We start from the raw sequence: 14054 nt of genomic DNA, 5'->3' as shown, positions 1-14054 counted from the left end.
GAGCATTTATCCTTCCAGTATTGTAATATAAGTCTTTTGGCAGTCAGGAGGGCATGAAAAATCCATTTACATTGACCATGTGTTAAATTCCAAGGAGCAGGTAAATAATTTAAAAGAACATGTACATCAGTAAATATTAAAGAGTGTTCCAATACAAAGCTTATCCATATAATGACCTCCTCCCAAAAGGAGGAAACTATTGGGCATTTCCAAAACATATGATTAAAAGAAGTATTAACTGTATTACACCTCCAACAATTAGCCGAATTAGACAAACCTTTGTTAACGAGATGTTGTGGCGTCCAATAGACCTAAAACAAGAGTTTTTGCTGAGTAAAATATAACCGAAGATCCACAGTCACATAAGATACAGATGCCAAAGCATCCATTGATTAAGATACAGGCGTTCATTGATTAAGCAAAATAGGACATTCCAATTCCTTGTTCCACTCCTGCTGAAGACCCTGTGTATCACATTTACTCACTGATAATAAGTATTTATAAACATGAATTGTGGGTCGATATATCTGATCAGCTTTAATAAGTGTTTCCAATAGCAAAGGGGACTCCGAGGCAGTGAAAGCAGCAGGATTGACTCTAGATTCTAACAAATGTTGCAACTGTGAGTACTGCCATTCCTCTATAGCAGGCAAATCAAATTTCTCTTGCAAAGATGAAAATGGCAAAAACTCATCACTAACACACAAAAATTGAACCAAGGTAAAAATAATTTTATCCACCCAGGTCCACCACAAGAACATTTTCTTTCCAATTTTTAAATCTTGATTTCCCCATAGAGTAAATTTGGTATGGGAAAATGAATCAAACTGTAATTGGCATGACATTATACGCCATACATCTCTAGCCACCAAGATTGTGGGAGGAGCCCTGTCCACTCTAATATGCTGAGAACCTAATGCATCCATTTGGTGAGAGGCTCCAGACAGGAAGATTCCAAACAGACCAAGGTGGAAAATCAAGTCTACATGGAAAAGACCAAAATTTAGTACAGGCTGGCAGATAAGCCTGGTGATATGTAGCAAGATCCAGGAAACCAAACCCAACGTCTTTAACTGGGAGCTGCATCCTTTTCAAAGATATTCTTGGTGGAAAGAAAAGGGTGACTCTTGGGTGACTCCCCCACCCAAATTTGCAAAACAAAGCATTAAGCTTTTGGAAATATTTGCCAGGTATAAGTAAAGGAATCCAGCATATAATATAAACAATTCGAGGTATAGTATTAATCTTAAGTGTATTAATCTTACCCCATAAACTCAACTTTAAAGATGCTTATCTATCTATATCTCATGAAATATCATTAATCAACTTGTTTAAATTTAACTTCATCATTTGACATATCTCTCTAGGGATAATTATTCCCAAATAACAGAATCTGGGCACCATCGAAATTGCCAATTAGCTAATACACTAGAGTATACCCTACCTCCAATGAGCACCATTTCGGACTTTGACCAATTAATTGAAGAGCTGGACAAATCACCAAAAGTATTAATCAGTTTCATCAAAGCTGGAACTGACAAGTGGAGTTTTGAAATAAAAAGCAAAAAATCATCAGCATAGAGGAGAATTTTAAATTCTAAGCCAGCATGCACAAAACCATGGATCTGTTCAGTCTAATAGGACATGCTAGGGGCTCCAAACATAAATCGAATATCAATAGTGAAAGTGGACATCCTTGTCTTGTGCCCCACCAATGTAGAAAAAAAGCCAAAAGTAGACTGTTAGTCGTAACTTTAGCTCTTGGGACCAAGTGTAGAATTTTAACCCATTTCAAAAATTCTATATGAAAGCTGAATTTTGTCAATGTAGTGAAAATAAATTTCCAATGAATTTTGTGAAAGGCCTTTTCTTCATTCAGAGAAATTATAGCCACCTGGTTGGTTCGTTCAGAATTTAAGGCGACCAGATCGATGGCTAATCCAAGATTATCAGCCCCCTGTCTGTTTTTAATAAATCCCACCTGATCTGGTCGAACCAAAGTCGCAATAACTTGTTGCAGTCTATCAGCCAAAACTGTTGTTATATTTTAATATCTATGTTAATTAATGATATAGGTCGAAAGTTAGCAAGTAGGTATGATCCTTTCCAGGTTTATAAAGGCGGTACAGCTTTGGAACTAAAAAGCTGAAAAATACTTTATACCTCTCAATTGGAAATCCATCCAGACTGGGTGATTTCCCAATATTCATATTCGTAATTGCTTTCATAATTTCCTCCAAACTCAAAGGAGCCAAAAGAAGCTGTTACTGTAAGGAATATAGGCATGAAAGGTTAACGTGAAAGAAAAAAGTATCCATATCCTGCTTCGATATTTCACTACCACTGTTGTAAAGATCAGTATAAAACTTTACAAATTGTGAGTTTATATCTATACGAGAAGTATATATTATGTCACTCTCATCTTTGATAGCTGAGATACCATTTTGGTGTTTTTGCTGTTTACTGATGTGCAAAGATCTTATTGAGATGTTCACCATTGTTCCAATATGCCTGTCATAAATAAGTGAAAGCAAATTCCGCCTACTGTGAAAGGATATTGTTCAATTCATGCTTAGCATTCTGCAACTCCTGATAAAGTTGTATGGTAGGGGAAATGGCAAACTGAGTTATAAGACATTTCAACTTCTTCTTTAAGGACACCTGTTGAATTTTTAAAAAATTTGGTAAGAAGCATAGGTGATAATTTGGCCCCATATAAAAGCTTTGCTAGCCTCCCACTGGATGGCACATGAACCAGTCGTACCCTCATTAGTTTTAAAATACTCTGTCAGCTAACATGTAAGTTTTAAACTTCTTGTTATTAAGAAGAGAAACGCTAAGGTACCAACAACTGGGGGCCCTAGGGGTGTCCGAAAAGTGTAACTCCAAGCATACTGGGGCACGATCTGACACTACCAATGTGTCAGTCTTACAATCTTTTATTTGACATAGCAAAGATGTAGAGACCAAAAAATAATCTAATCTAAAGCAATTATGATAAACCGGTGAGATGAAAGTATACTCTTTATTGGCAGGATGTAAAATTCTTCAGGCATTAATTAAACCATATTCAGCCATGTAAGCCTGGAGTGCCAGTCTCACAGCTGTTTGGGTCTTCGAAGGAGATGTAGTCCTATCCAACAAAGGGTTTAAGACCTCATTAAAATCCTCACCCACAATCAAATAATCATAAGCAATATCAACTACTTTATAATATCAACTAAAACAGTCATGAAACATAACCAGAGAATAATTATTAGGCCTGTATACATTAATCATAGCAATTACTTTAGCTATGTATTTCCCAACCAGGATCAAAAAATGACCCTCAGGATCAAGAATCACCCATTGAACTGAAATGGAAAGTCCCTTGTGAATTAAAATCGCAACCCCTTTACACCGTGTTGAACTATCTGTTACATAAACCTCACCAACCTAGTCCTTTAGCAACGTATGTTCATCTACAACCATCAAATGAGTTTCTTGTAAGAAAGCCATATCAACGTTAAGCTCTTTTAACTTAGAAAGCACGCTTTCTGGTTATTTACATTTTGCAACCCCTTGACATTCCATGAAGTCACATTAAACATTGAAAAAGAAAAAGAAATTATTTGCCCCTTCACACAAACACATCTTTCCAGATTTGCAAAGAATACATGAATTTAAGTAGCACAACAAATATATCCTTAATACAACAGACTTAGGTCTAACAATTTCAAAAAGTTTCAGAATAATATTTATTATACTGAAACTGAGAAAACTTTGAAAATTACACAAAAGTATAAAAATAAGTGAAAATAAAATCCAGAAAAAAAAAAATTATCCAGTTAGTGTCCAAATTTCCCATCAAACCCCAAAAAGAAAAAGTCCCCCCCCACCTGTCTTATTAACATGGAGGAAATAGAGTACCCTATTCAAGTTTCAGGTGATACAAAAGCAGAAACGATGTAAAACATTACAGAAATAGGGTTAATATTTCAAGTCAAGATTACTAGTAGTCAAGATTACTAGGATGTATACAATTACACTTTTAAAAAGAGAGAAAAACATTACAGATTAAAAGGAAAAGAAAAAAATGAAAAAATACAGGAGAAAAACAGGCAGTACAGAAAGGACCTTGGGGTTATTTTAGTTTCAGCAATATGTTATTTGTGCATGAAAAGCAAATGCCATTTCGGTACGTATAAAAAAAGAGCAGTTTACAGCACTTTTCAAATAGAGTAGTTTTGGTCTTCAGTTTTGGTCACTACTATTTCAGGAGGATACAAAACTGAAAAGATTAATCAAGATGAGACAGGATTAGAAGTGTATAATATATGATGAAGAAAGGCTGACAGTCTGGGCATTTTTAAACAGCAGAGAATAAAATTAAGGAGATCCTTCAAATAGCTAAACAACAATTGTAATGCTGAATAATTATGTTTCTTTTCATTTTGGAAACCCTGTAACATTAGAGAACAAAAGACAGGTGAGTCCTGATATTTATTCCTGTTAAAACAGTCTGGACCAACATTTTGTCACAGAGCTAGCATAACAAATAATTAAGGGAGCAATGCTATAGCCACTAGACACTGTCTAGAGGGCCATAGGATGTTTTGGTTTCTAGGGTCTGAGGTCAGTTTCCTGGCTCTGAGCTCGGTTCCCAGAAACTGCGCTCCCTGCCCCCTCAAAGCTGGTGTAGTTCTTCCCCATCTCTGTGCTCGGAAACAGAGCGCAGAGAAGGCAAAAAGGGGGCAGTCCCAGGGGCTGGAGGAGGCCACGGAAGCCTCTTCCTATGCACCATGCAGCCTCCGCCCACTCCTGCTCTGAAGTCCCTGGCTAGATGCACAAAATCGTGCACCTAGCCAAAAATGCAGGGCGGCTGGAGCACGGAGGAGAGGATCGCCTCTGTGCTCCAGCCGGCTGCATAGGATAATCGCCAGCCTCTGAGTTTGGAGGCTGACGTCTATCTCCATAAGATAGCACCCTAACGTGAAAAAAAATGAAGAGTTTGCTTCTCGTCCTTTGTGCACTTCAGGTAAAGTTATGTCTTTGTCAATTTTACAGAGGTGTTTCCCCAAAGTCACTAGAAGCTATAACTAAATATTATTATTACTTCTGAGAAATGCACAGCAGAATATTCTCACAAATTCTGCTCTCTTATATGACACTGAATACAGATTAATAGGGTTTTTAATGTTAAAATTCCTTATCTAAGAAATACCTAAAATACGATTAATGAAAGAACAATTTCTCTATTTTACAGAGCAGCTTTCTCTCTACAGCTCTGCTCTGTAGAAGTGAGTACATTTTTCATTATGTAAAAATGGGCTTTTAAGATAGGAAGGCATAATTACTAAAATAGCTTGTGATGTGAGTGGTGGAAAGCAGCATTAAGTATCTTAAATTTGTGGGCTGGAGGTTCTCCTTTCATTCACAACACAGTAGGTAAACTACTAAGATCTCTATCACATGTGAATTTATACTGCAGCAATCAACCTAACACTGATAACTAGAAAGATTAATTGAAAGAGGTGAATCATATCGAAAAGTGTTGTTTTATATATATGGCATGATTAACTCCAGATAGTTCCCAATAACATGGGTTTTATCAACAGCGGTTGCAGAGATGAGCTATGATTCAAAAGCATTCTATTGTAGCAAAACTGCTGTTAGCAGAAAGAAAAGGGGAGGAGGTTCGCTCAGCAGCTGAAACAGCCCAGGGGTGTCTCAGAATCCTTTCCACAACACATCTTTATAACAAGCCATTGACATTGTGAACCTCCCTGGCGCTACTGAACAGCTCATTTTCCAGTAAAAGATGATTTATCAGATATCCAGATAAGCGTCTAAGAAGATTACTCTGTTAATTTAGTAGCAATGATGATGATGCCACAGCCTTTTGACAATTGAAAACTCAGTATCTTCCCCAGAAAATAATGGAAAAAATGATCTCTAAAGGATCCAAACAACATTTAAAAATAAAATCAAAGCAATATTTGTTTTTCTCCATTGAAAGCACTTTGAATGTTGCCCCACTCTCTCCTGTTATAAGTTATTGCGACAGGTTGCTATTTGCTTATGCTGCATGATAAAGAAAACCAGACATCAGCATCTATGAACCTGTCTTAAATGTCACTATATTTTAGGGCAACATAGATGACACCATGTTTTCTTACACACTATACCTCTATCTATGACTAATTAGAAGCCTAAGCTGGCAGATAGATCAGGGCTGACCAAATCCCAGTACAGATTGCAGAGCTCAAAACAAATCCTCGACTAATATAATGCAGACCAATAAGTGGTAAATAAGCAGTAAATAATTGTGGACAATAATGCTAACAGCAATAATAATAAACAATCCACAATTGTGGAAGTGCAATCAAAACTAGAAAAAGAATGTCTCCTGCAGAGGAACATACAAATCAAGCATTCATAAGAAAAATGTGCTTGACATACTATTCAAATATTTTCAACTATTAACTTTTGAAAGATCCCCCCTCCCTCACACACACATTAATATGAAGGCATGTTACTTGATAGCTGGTTCATAAGTATAACAATTATTTGGAAGAGGAAATTGTTTCATTGGCAACTTGATCTTTGATTTTTATGTGTGGGTAGGGCCCGCACATGTGTTTTGATTCTAGCATAATATAAAATACATTCCAACATAATGTCAGGTATTGATGATTAATTATTAGGGTTTAAAACAATACAACTGAGTATTTCAAGCAGTATTTTCGTTTGTACTGCATCTGAATTCAAAACGTGTTGGGGGGGGTACAATGGCAAAACCTTTTCCTATATGGAATGCGAACATCTACTAGCTCTGATTCTAGTCTGAACATAAGAACATGGTGTAAGCATCACATTAGAACTGCCAATATCTATCTTGTCTAGCATTCTGTTTCCAGCAGCCAGATGCCTTTGGGAACTCAGAAACAGGGGCTCAATGGCATAGGTGTGATTTCTGGGGGAAGATAATGGGATTCTGTTATCTTCAAACTGCTTACAATAGGTCATACATTCCCTCACTTTCTTACTATTGTTTCACATAAGTAGAGCCCTGCTGGATTACACCAAGAGTCTATCCAGTCCAGGGTGGAGAAACCTTTTTCGACCGAGGGCTCATTCCCTTGTGGCTAACCTTCTGGGGATGTCTGTCAGAGGTAGGCAGGCCCCTGAAAAATTGGCCAAGGTCTAAAATAAAGTGAGGCCACCCACTCTATCTCTCTCATATACACACACATACAAAACACATTCATATACATTGCACATATCTCATCCATCCTCTGTTCATAGACACAAACCAACACCTTCATTTCCATATGAACACACATTCATATATGTACCACATTGCAGTTAGACTTGAAAAAAGTATTCTATTGGCTCCAATTGAAGGTTTCTTTCAATCCTAATTGCAGCATGGGGGCGATTTGGGGGGACAGGAGGATTAACCCTTCCCTCGCCAGCTGTGACCCCCCCATCAACCCCTGCAGGGCAATTTCCACTTGAAAAAAGCCTCCCACTGATGCCTATAGAAGACTTTTGTCAAACCTACATGCTGGGGAGGAGGGGAGCTCCATGGGCCACATCTGGCCTGCAAGCCAGGGGTTCCCCACCCATGATCTAGTACAACATCTTGTTTCTAACAGTGGCCTGCCAGAGGCCCCTGAAAAGCCCACAAGCAGGAGTATATTCGCAGCATTTGGTATTCAGAATATGGAGGTTTCATTGCTATTGGTCTTCACCCTGTTGTAGCCAATGCATACGTGAAGTTAGGAATTTTTTGCCCTGATTTGCACCATTTTATGCTTACTTACACTGAACCTCATTTCCATTCATGGCACATATTCACCCTGTTTGAAGAAATCATTCTAGAATTCTTCACAGTATGCTTTGGATTTCACCATCCTAAAAGATCTGGTGTCATCTACAAACCTGACTACTTCACTGCTCACTCTGAATCCAGAGTGTCTATGAATGAGATAAACAGCACAAGTCCTTCATACAGATCCTTAGGAGACATCAGTGCTTTCTTTCCTCAGTGTGAAAATAGGCCATTAGTTTCTCCTCTCTGCTTCCAGTTACTGATCCATAAGAGGACTGGTCATCTTATTTAATGGCTGCTGAATTTACTTAAGAGCCTTTATTGAGGAATCTTGTCAAAGGTCAAGTATATAATGCTGACTGGATTGAGCCATCTACATGTTTATTGACTAAAACAAAAAACTTCAACAAGTTTAAAAACCAAACTCCAAAAACCTGGTGTAGCAGGACTTCCCTTTGACTTGTTCTATGTATTTAACAATTCTACTTTTAGTAATGTTTTCTATCAATTAACTTGGAGCATATGTTAGGATGATGGGTCTGTAATTTTCCAGTTTTTAAAAATCAGTGTTACGCTGGGTAACTTCTCTAATAAGGAAGCTAATTAAAATGGTGAGTACCATATTTTGTTAAAAGACCAGCAATCTTATATTTTAGTTCTTTAAGAACTCAAATGGATGCCATACAACCCTGCTACCTTGTTAAATGTGCAATTTGTCAGTGAGCCTTAAAACTCCTCTCTATTTGATATAGCTCCCATCCCCCAAAACAATGGTTCAGATGTTGATCTCTCTCCAACATCTTCCACAATGGAAAGGAAAGGTTCCTCCTGTGTAAGCACTGGATCACTGCTGACCCCTAGAGGGACGACTGCTTACGCTGGCGTTTTCATGGCAGACTATAGCAGGGTGGTTTGCCATTGCCTTCCCCAGTCATGACTACCTTTCCCCCAGAAAGCTGGGTACTCATTTTACCGACCTCGGAAGGATGGAGGGCTGAGTCGACCTGAGCCGGCTACCCGAGACCCAGCTTCCGCTGGGATTGAACTCAGGTCATGGGGAGAGTTTTGGTTGCTATACTGCCACCTACCACTCTGTGCCACACAAGGCTGATATAAATATTTTATTTAGCTTCTCTGTTCTCTCCCTGTCCTCTTTCAATACTCCACAGTACTCCATGTCACCTAGAGGCCCTACCCTCCTTCCCTATTTTCCTGTACCTGATGAATTTAAAGGTAATGTTTCTTGACTGTTTATATGCTTTAGGGTGCACCCCTATGCATGTTTAGATAGGAAAAAGTCCTACAATTCTCAGCATCCCTCCAGCCAGGTATGATGGAAAATGTAGGACTTTTTTCTGTCTAAACATGCATAGGATTGCACCCTTAGTAATTTGCTCCTCAAATTTATTTATGGTTTGCATCAATTTCCATTTCTCCTGCCAGAGTTCAGGATCTTCGTTATTTTCCTCCTTTGCGGAAGACCCATTTTTTAAATGGAGCCTACTTGCCTTTTTCTTCCTTGACAGTGCTATGTAACCACGCTGGCAGTCTCTTGCTTGTACTCTGTGGTAAACATTTTATCTGAGCCTCTATGATAGCCTTCCCTAACCTGGCACCCTCAAAAAGTGTTGGACTACAATCCCCATCATCCCCAGCCAGCATGGAGGGCACCAGGGTTAGGGAAGGCTGCTTTCTGATAATGGCTTTAAAATAACTTCCAAGTTTCCTGATGGGATTTTATCTTCCTGACTCTCACCATCAAATTCCTTCTAACTCATCCCTCTCCCTCTTGTGAAAATAAGTGGGATTATGTTGGACTTTCTAGGTAGTTTTCCATTCAGATATATTGAATTTGAAAGTGTTGCGGCTATTGTTCCTAATTAGTTCAACAATAATTACATCTATAACCAGATAGGGTACTACTCAGTATTAAATCAAGGGTCACCTCCCCATATCAGCTCCATGACTAACTGTTCTAAGACACAATGATTTATTATGCCTAATTTTTTTCTTTATCATGATTAAGAGTGCTTTTGAAATTGTTGTGAGAATTTATGAAAATTATGTAAATGTTGTGAGACATTTTTCTCCCTCTCTCATAACACTAGAACCCGGGGTGAGCCCATGAAGCTGTTTGGTGGGAGATTCAGGACAAATAAAAGGAAGTACTTCTTCATACAGCGCATAGTCAAACTATGGAATTCGCTACCACAGTATGTAGTAATTTGGATGGCTTTAAAAAGGGAGTTAGACAAATTCCTGGAGGAGCTGGCCATCAATGGCTACTACTCCTGATGGTTCTATGCTACCTCCAGGATTAGAGGCAGTGAGCCTATGTACACCAGTTGCTGGGGGACATGGGCGGGAAGGTACTGTCGCACTCATGTCATGCTTGTGGGTTTCCCGTTAACAGCTGGTCAGCCAGTGTGTGTACAAAATGTTGGACCAGATGGACCCTTGGTCTGATCCAGCATGGCTTTTCTTTTGTTCTTATGTTCTCTCCTGCTGAATGTCACTCTAGATCATGAGGTTCTGTACTTTTTTTACTGTATAATATCAGTACCCACAGTTCTTCCTGAATTTGTTTCTGGAATTTGCACTGCAAATAATAATGACTGGACTCAAATAAGAAGGAAGGAAGGATACCTTAAACAAAGATCTGTAGTTGTACAAACAGGAAAATAGTAATTCAAAAGGGAAAAAAACCTTTTACCAAGTGGTGCCCTATTTTTTTTTATTTTTGACTCCATGTTGGAGTGCTAGCACTCTTTTGCAGAAAGGTAAAATAAATAAGTATAATTAAAAGGGAGAAAATGCACAGAGAGTCAAGCATGAAGTGCTTGCACAAATTACATTATCAACATTCCAAAATTCTCTTGTTGCAGTTTTTATATTCAGGGATAACTGTATGTCATTGGCCATCACTGTTACATTTGTTTTCTGATATTCCCACTCAGTGCTGGCCCCTGGTTTTGGGGGGCCCTTGGGCACGTTGCTCTCAGATGGCTCTGTCTTCCTCATTACCATCACCTGCTTACTTGCCCTCTCTGTCTGGAACCAATCCCTACCACCGCCCAGAGGGAGAGGGCAGGCTGCTGAGCAAGCAGCAGAAGCTTCCTCTCATTGCCATCGCTGTGCACTTGGATAGTGCCATTCATCTATTAAAGTTCATGAGTAGCCCCCTGGTGTCATGCAGTAGTTTTGCCTTTAATATCCTGAGTTGTAGAGGTAGGTAGGAAGGAAGGGCAGCCAATGCCGCAGCGAAGCCAACAGGCCCTTCTGCTACTGTCAAGGCTTGCCACAAACTCCTGCTGCCTTGTCACAGGTGGGCCACCCATGTCCTGTAACATCTTCTGATACTCATGCTCCATTTCTGCTTACAAAGCAGTAGCATTTTGCTTATCACACCCATTTCATTTAGCATTTCATTGTAATCTTTAAAATTTACCTCTTCTGACAACATAAATAGCTGTGATTAGTATTGAAAGTTACCTTGGATTGCAAAATGTCTATTTAAGGTGAGCAGTTTTACAGATGAATTAAGCAGCAACATGTGACAAAGCAGTTATCATCAGGAGATAATTGACCTTATTTGAATGTTAAGTGTCCTGAGGCAAAGCTGAGTGTGCTTAAATCTTGGCAGGTTAATTATCCAGTGATTACAGTCGGCTTGAAAGGTATTATGGTCAAGAACCATTTGCAGAATGACACTATTAGAAAACTAAATTTAATAACAATAAAAAACCAATGACAATAATAAAGTTCTCCAATCACGTATTGCTTCATAATGACCACAGAATGGCCATACTTGGTTAGCAGAAATAATTATTTCTATACCAGCTATCCTATGTTAGTATTATGTGAAGTTTAGTTAATCAATATCAATGAGCTAAGTTAAGGTATTTTGACTACATACAAATATGACTGCAAAAAAATGATTAATGCATCAATTCAAATGTTCTGATAACTACTGAACTGCTGTCATGGTTTTTAGAATCACCCATGCAGCTCAGAAAAAATGGGTATTCATATTCCAATAAATCATCATCATCATTCCGATGCAATTTGGTATCCAAAAGCAAAATACGGCATTTAAATCTAGTTTGCAAATTGTTTTCAGTTTATAAACAGCAATACATTTTGAGTTTGCTTTACTAAACTGTATTTCTATGTGCTACTCTCAAACCCCAGACAGCAACTAATTTTCCTAGAGGGACACTCTAAAAAGTGAGTTAGACATGGTGAGACAGTGCCTAAATCTCCATCCCCTAAAGGAGCCAACTAGAAACCTTTATTGGCAAATGAGCCACCTCCCTCATACTCTTTTTACCTATAGGCTAACAACTAAGGGGCCAGGAAGTACTCCTCATTCAGCCCAGTTGCCATGGTTGCTATTCTAAAACAAACCATAACTTGCTCATGATTTAACAAAGGGAAACCAACAGAAATATAACTACTTCCCTTTTCTGCAATTTGATCACCCCTGTAGAATACTGAAAGCACCATGAGCAGGGCACAGATTGGGCAGGTTGGAAGGAATATGAGTGTCGCACAGGTGCCAATTCAAGTTCCATTCCCCGGCGTACTATGTGTGAATTACAGCATTACCAGAAACCTCTAGCTATGCAGGAACCTCCAGGTTCTTGTTTCATTTTGCACAAGGAAGAAGGGACAGGATTAAAACAGTTGTTTCTAACAGAGGTTAACAAATGACTAGTCTACTGAACCAGTGAACAAAGGTTTAGAGCAGGCTTTCAAATAAGTCGACAGAAAGCTACTAGCTCGCAAACATTTTTACTACCTCGCCTGCCAAACACATAGTTATGGTAGTAATTTGGGCCTTATGAAAACAAATGAACCATCAACTACTATGAAGAGTCCATGGCTGGTTGCCTGGACACAATTCTTACTCATACCAGGAAATGACCTGCTTATAAGGGTGGCTTATAGTCCCTTTTAAAGTTGTAAATTCTAGATCTTGTGCTTTTTAACAAATGTTTTACCCATACATATATATTAATAAAGAAAAGAATAGGAGATGTTTTTAAATTATATGCAGCTGTAGGTTAGAAACACTCACCATCTCATTTCCAAATAAGATGTCAACATAAGGAAGAACTTTCATCATTGGGTCCTTGTAGAATTGGCTAATAAATGGTGCAGAAAGATTCAAACTGAAGATCTTGTTGTTTGCAGAAGCCTGAGAGGCCACTTTCAATATGGATTCTGGTGACACTGTCAAAAAGAAGCCCTGCAAACAAATGTACAATTAATTCCTATCCATAGAGTTTTCAAGACACATTTTTGCTGTTGGGGAAAATATATATATAAAACCCCACACACAACCAGATGTCACAAAGCTTCGCATTATACTGATAATTAAGGACAACTAAAGTAATAATTCAGAAACACTTGTTCAATAAGTTGCACATGAGTAAATAAGCCACTTGAAAAGGCAACTGATCTTACAGTTGAGAAACCATAATTGATTACACAAAATTACTACAAAGATCTTATCAATGAAAAAGTACATCAACTCCAGGATTACAAATGGCTAGAAAGCAGACACGCAAGCAGAGGCTTGCAGATGAAAGTCAAGTGAAAATATGTTTCCCAGGTTGTTAGAGCCATCATTAAAACAACATTGTTATTAATTTAAATGAACACACACAATTATTGCATAAACAAGTATCAAAAAGAGAAAGAATTTACAACTTGGTGAGACAACACTATTGAAATCCCATTTTACAAAAGCCAAACCAACCATTATTAACCATTTCCAATTATGCTATTTAAGTTGTTACCACACTATCATTTAATTGATCAATTAACAAACATGTCCTCAGCTGGCATGAAAGATTACATTTTTACTCAACCATTGTAATGTGTTTTATGTGAGATTGTCCTTGAAGATGCCTCAGTAGCTGGTACAGATAGATGTTTCCTGTCTTTTTGAGAGGTTTTGGGAAATGTTAAGTATTTTAAGCCGGAATTGTGTCAGTGGGCTGCCTGTACATTTCTGGGTCCAATTCAAAGCACTGATTTTGCTCTACACAGCCTCTATGGCCTAGGATCAGCCCTCATTCCAGTGACATTTGGCAGATTTGATGCTGCTCTGAGCGCTCTTGAGATGTTAGGACATTTGCAGCTAGGAGAGGAGGTGCTCTTCTGTCCTGCTCACATTTGGCTAATAGCAAGCTGTGTCCACGCTCTGTTTTGATTGGTGCTATTCTGTTTT

At 38.4% G+C, this 14054-nt stretch overlaps 1 protein-coding gene across 4 annotated transcripts in view; it reads right to left on the bottom strand.

Annotated features, from left to right (window-relative positions):
- ADK (adenosine kinase) overlaps positions 1-14054 on the bottom strand; it is a 532303-nt gene that overhangs the window by 157017 nt on the left and 361232 nt on the right. For all 4 annotated transcript variants that reach the window (XM_084845185.1, XM_084845186.1, XM_084845187.1 and 1 more), the window contains one exon: positions 12897-13067. In XM_084845185.1, the coding sequence (XP_084701311.1) occupies positions 12897-13067 (171 nt within the window). The remainder of the gene's footprint in view (positions 1-12896; positions 13068-14054) is intronic.

This window comes from Heloderma suspectum, chromosome 3, assembly GCF_057233095.1.
Source record: "Heloderma suspectum isolate Gila_16-S chromosome 3, 16-S_ref, whole genome shotgun sequence".
Taxonomy (NCBI): domain Eukaryota; kingdom Metazoa; phylum Chordata; class Lepidosauria; order Squamata; family Helodermatidae; genus Heloderma; species Heloderma suspectum.
This window is presented reverse-complemented; position numbering and strand designations above follow the sequence as displayed.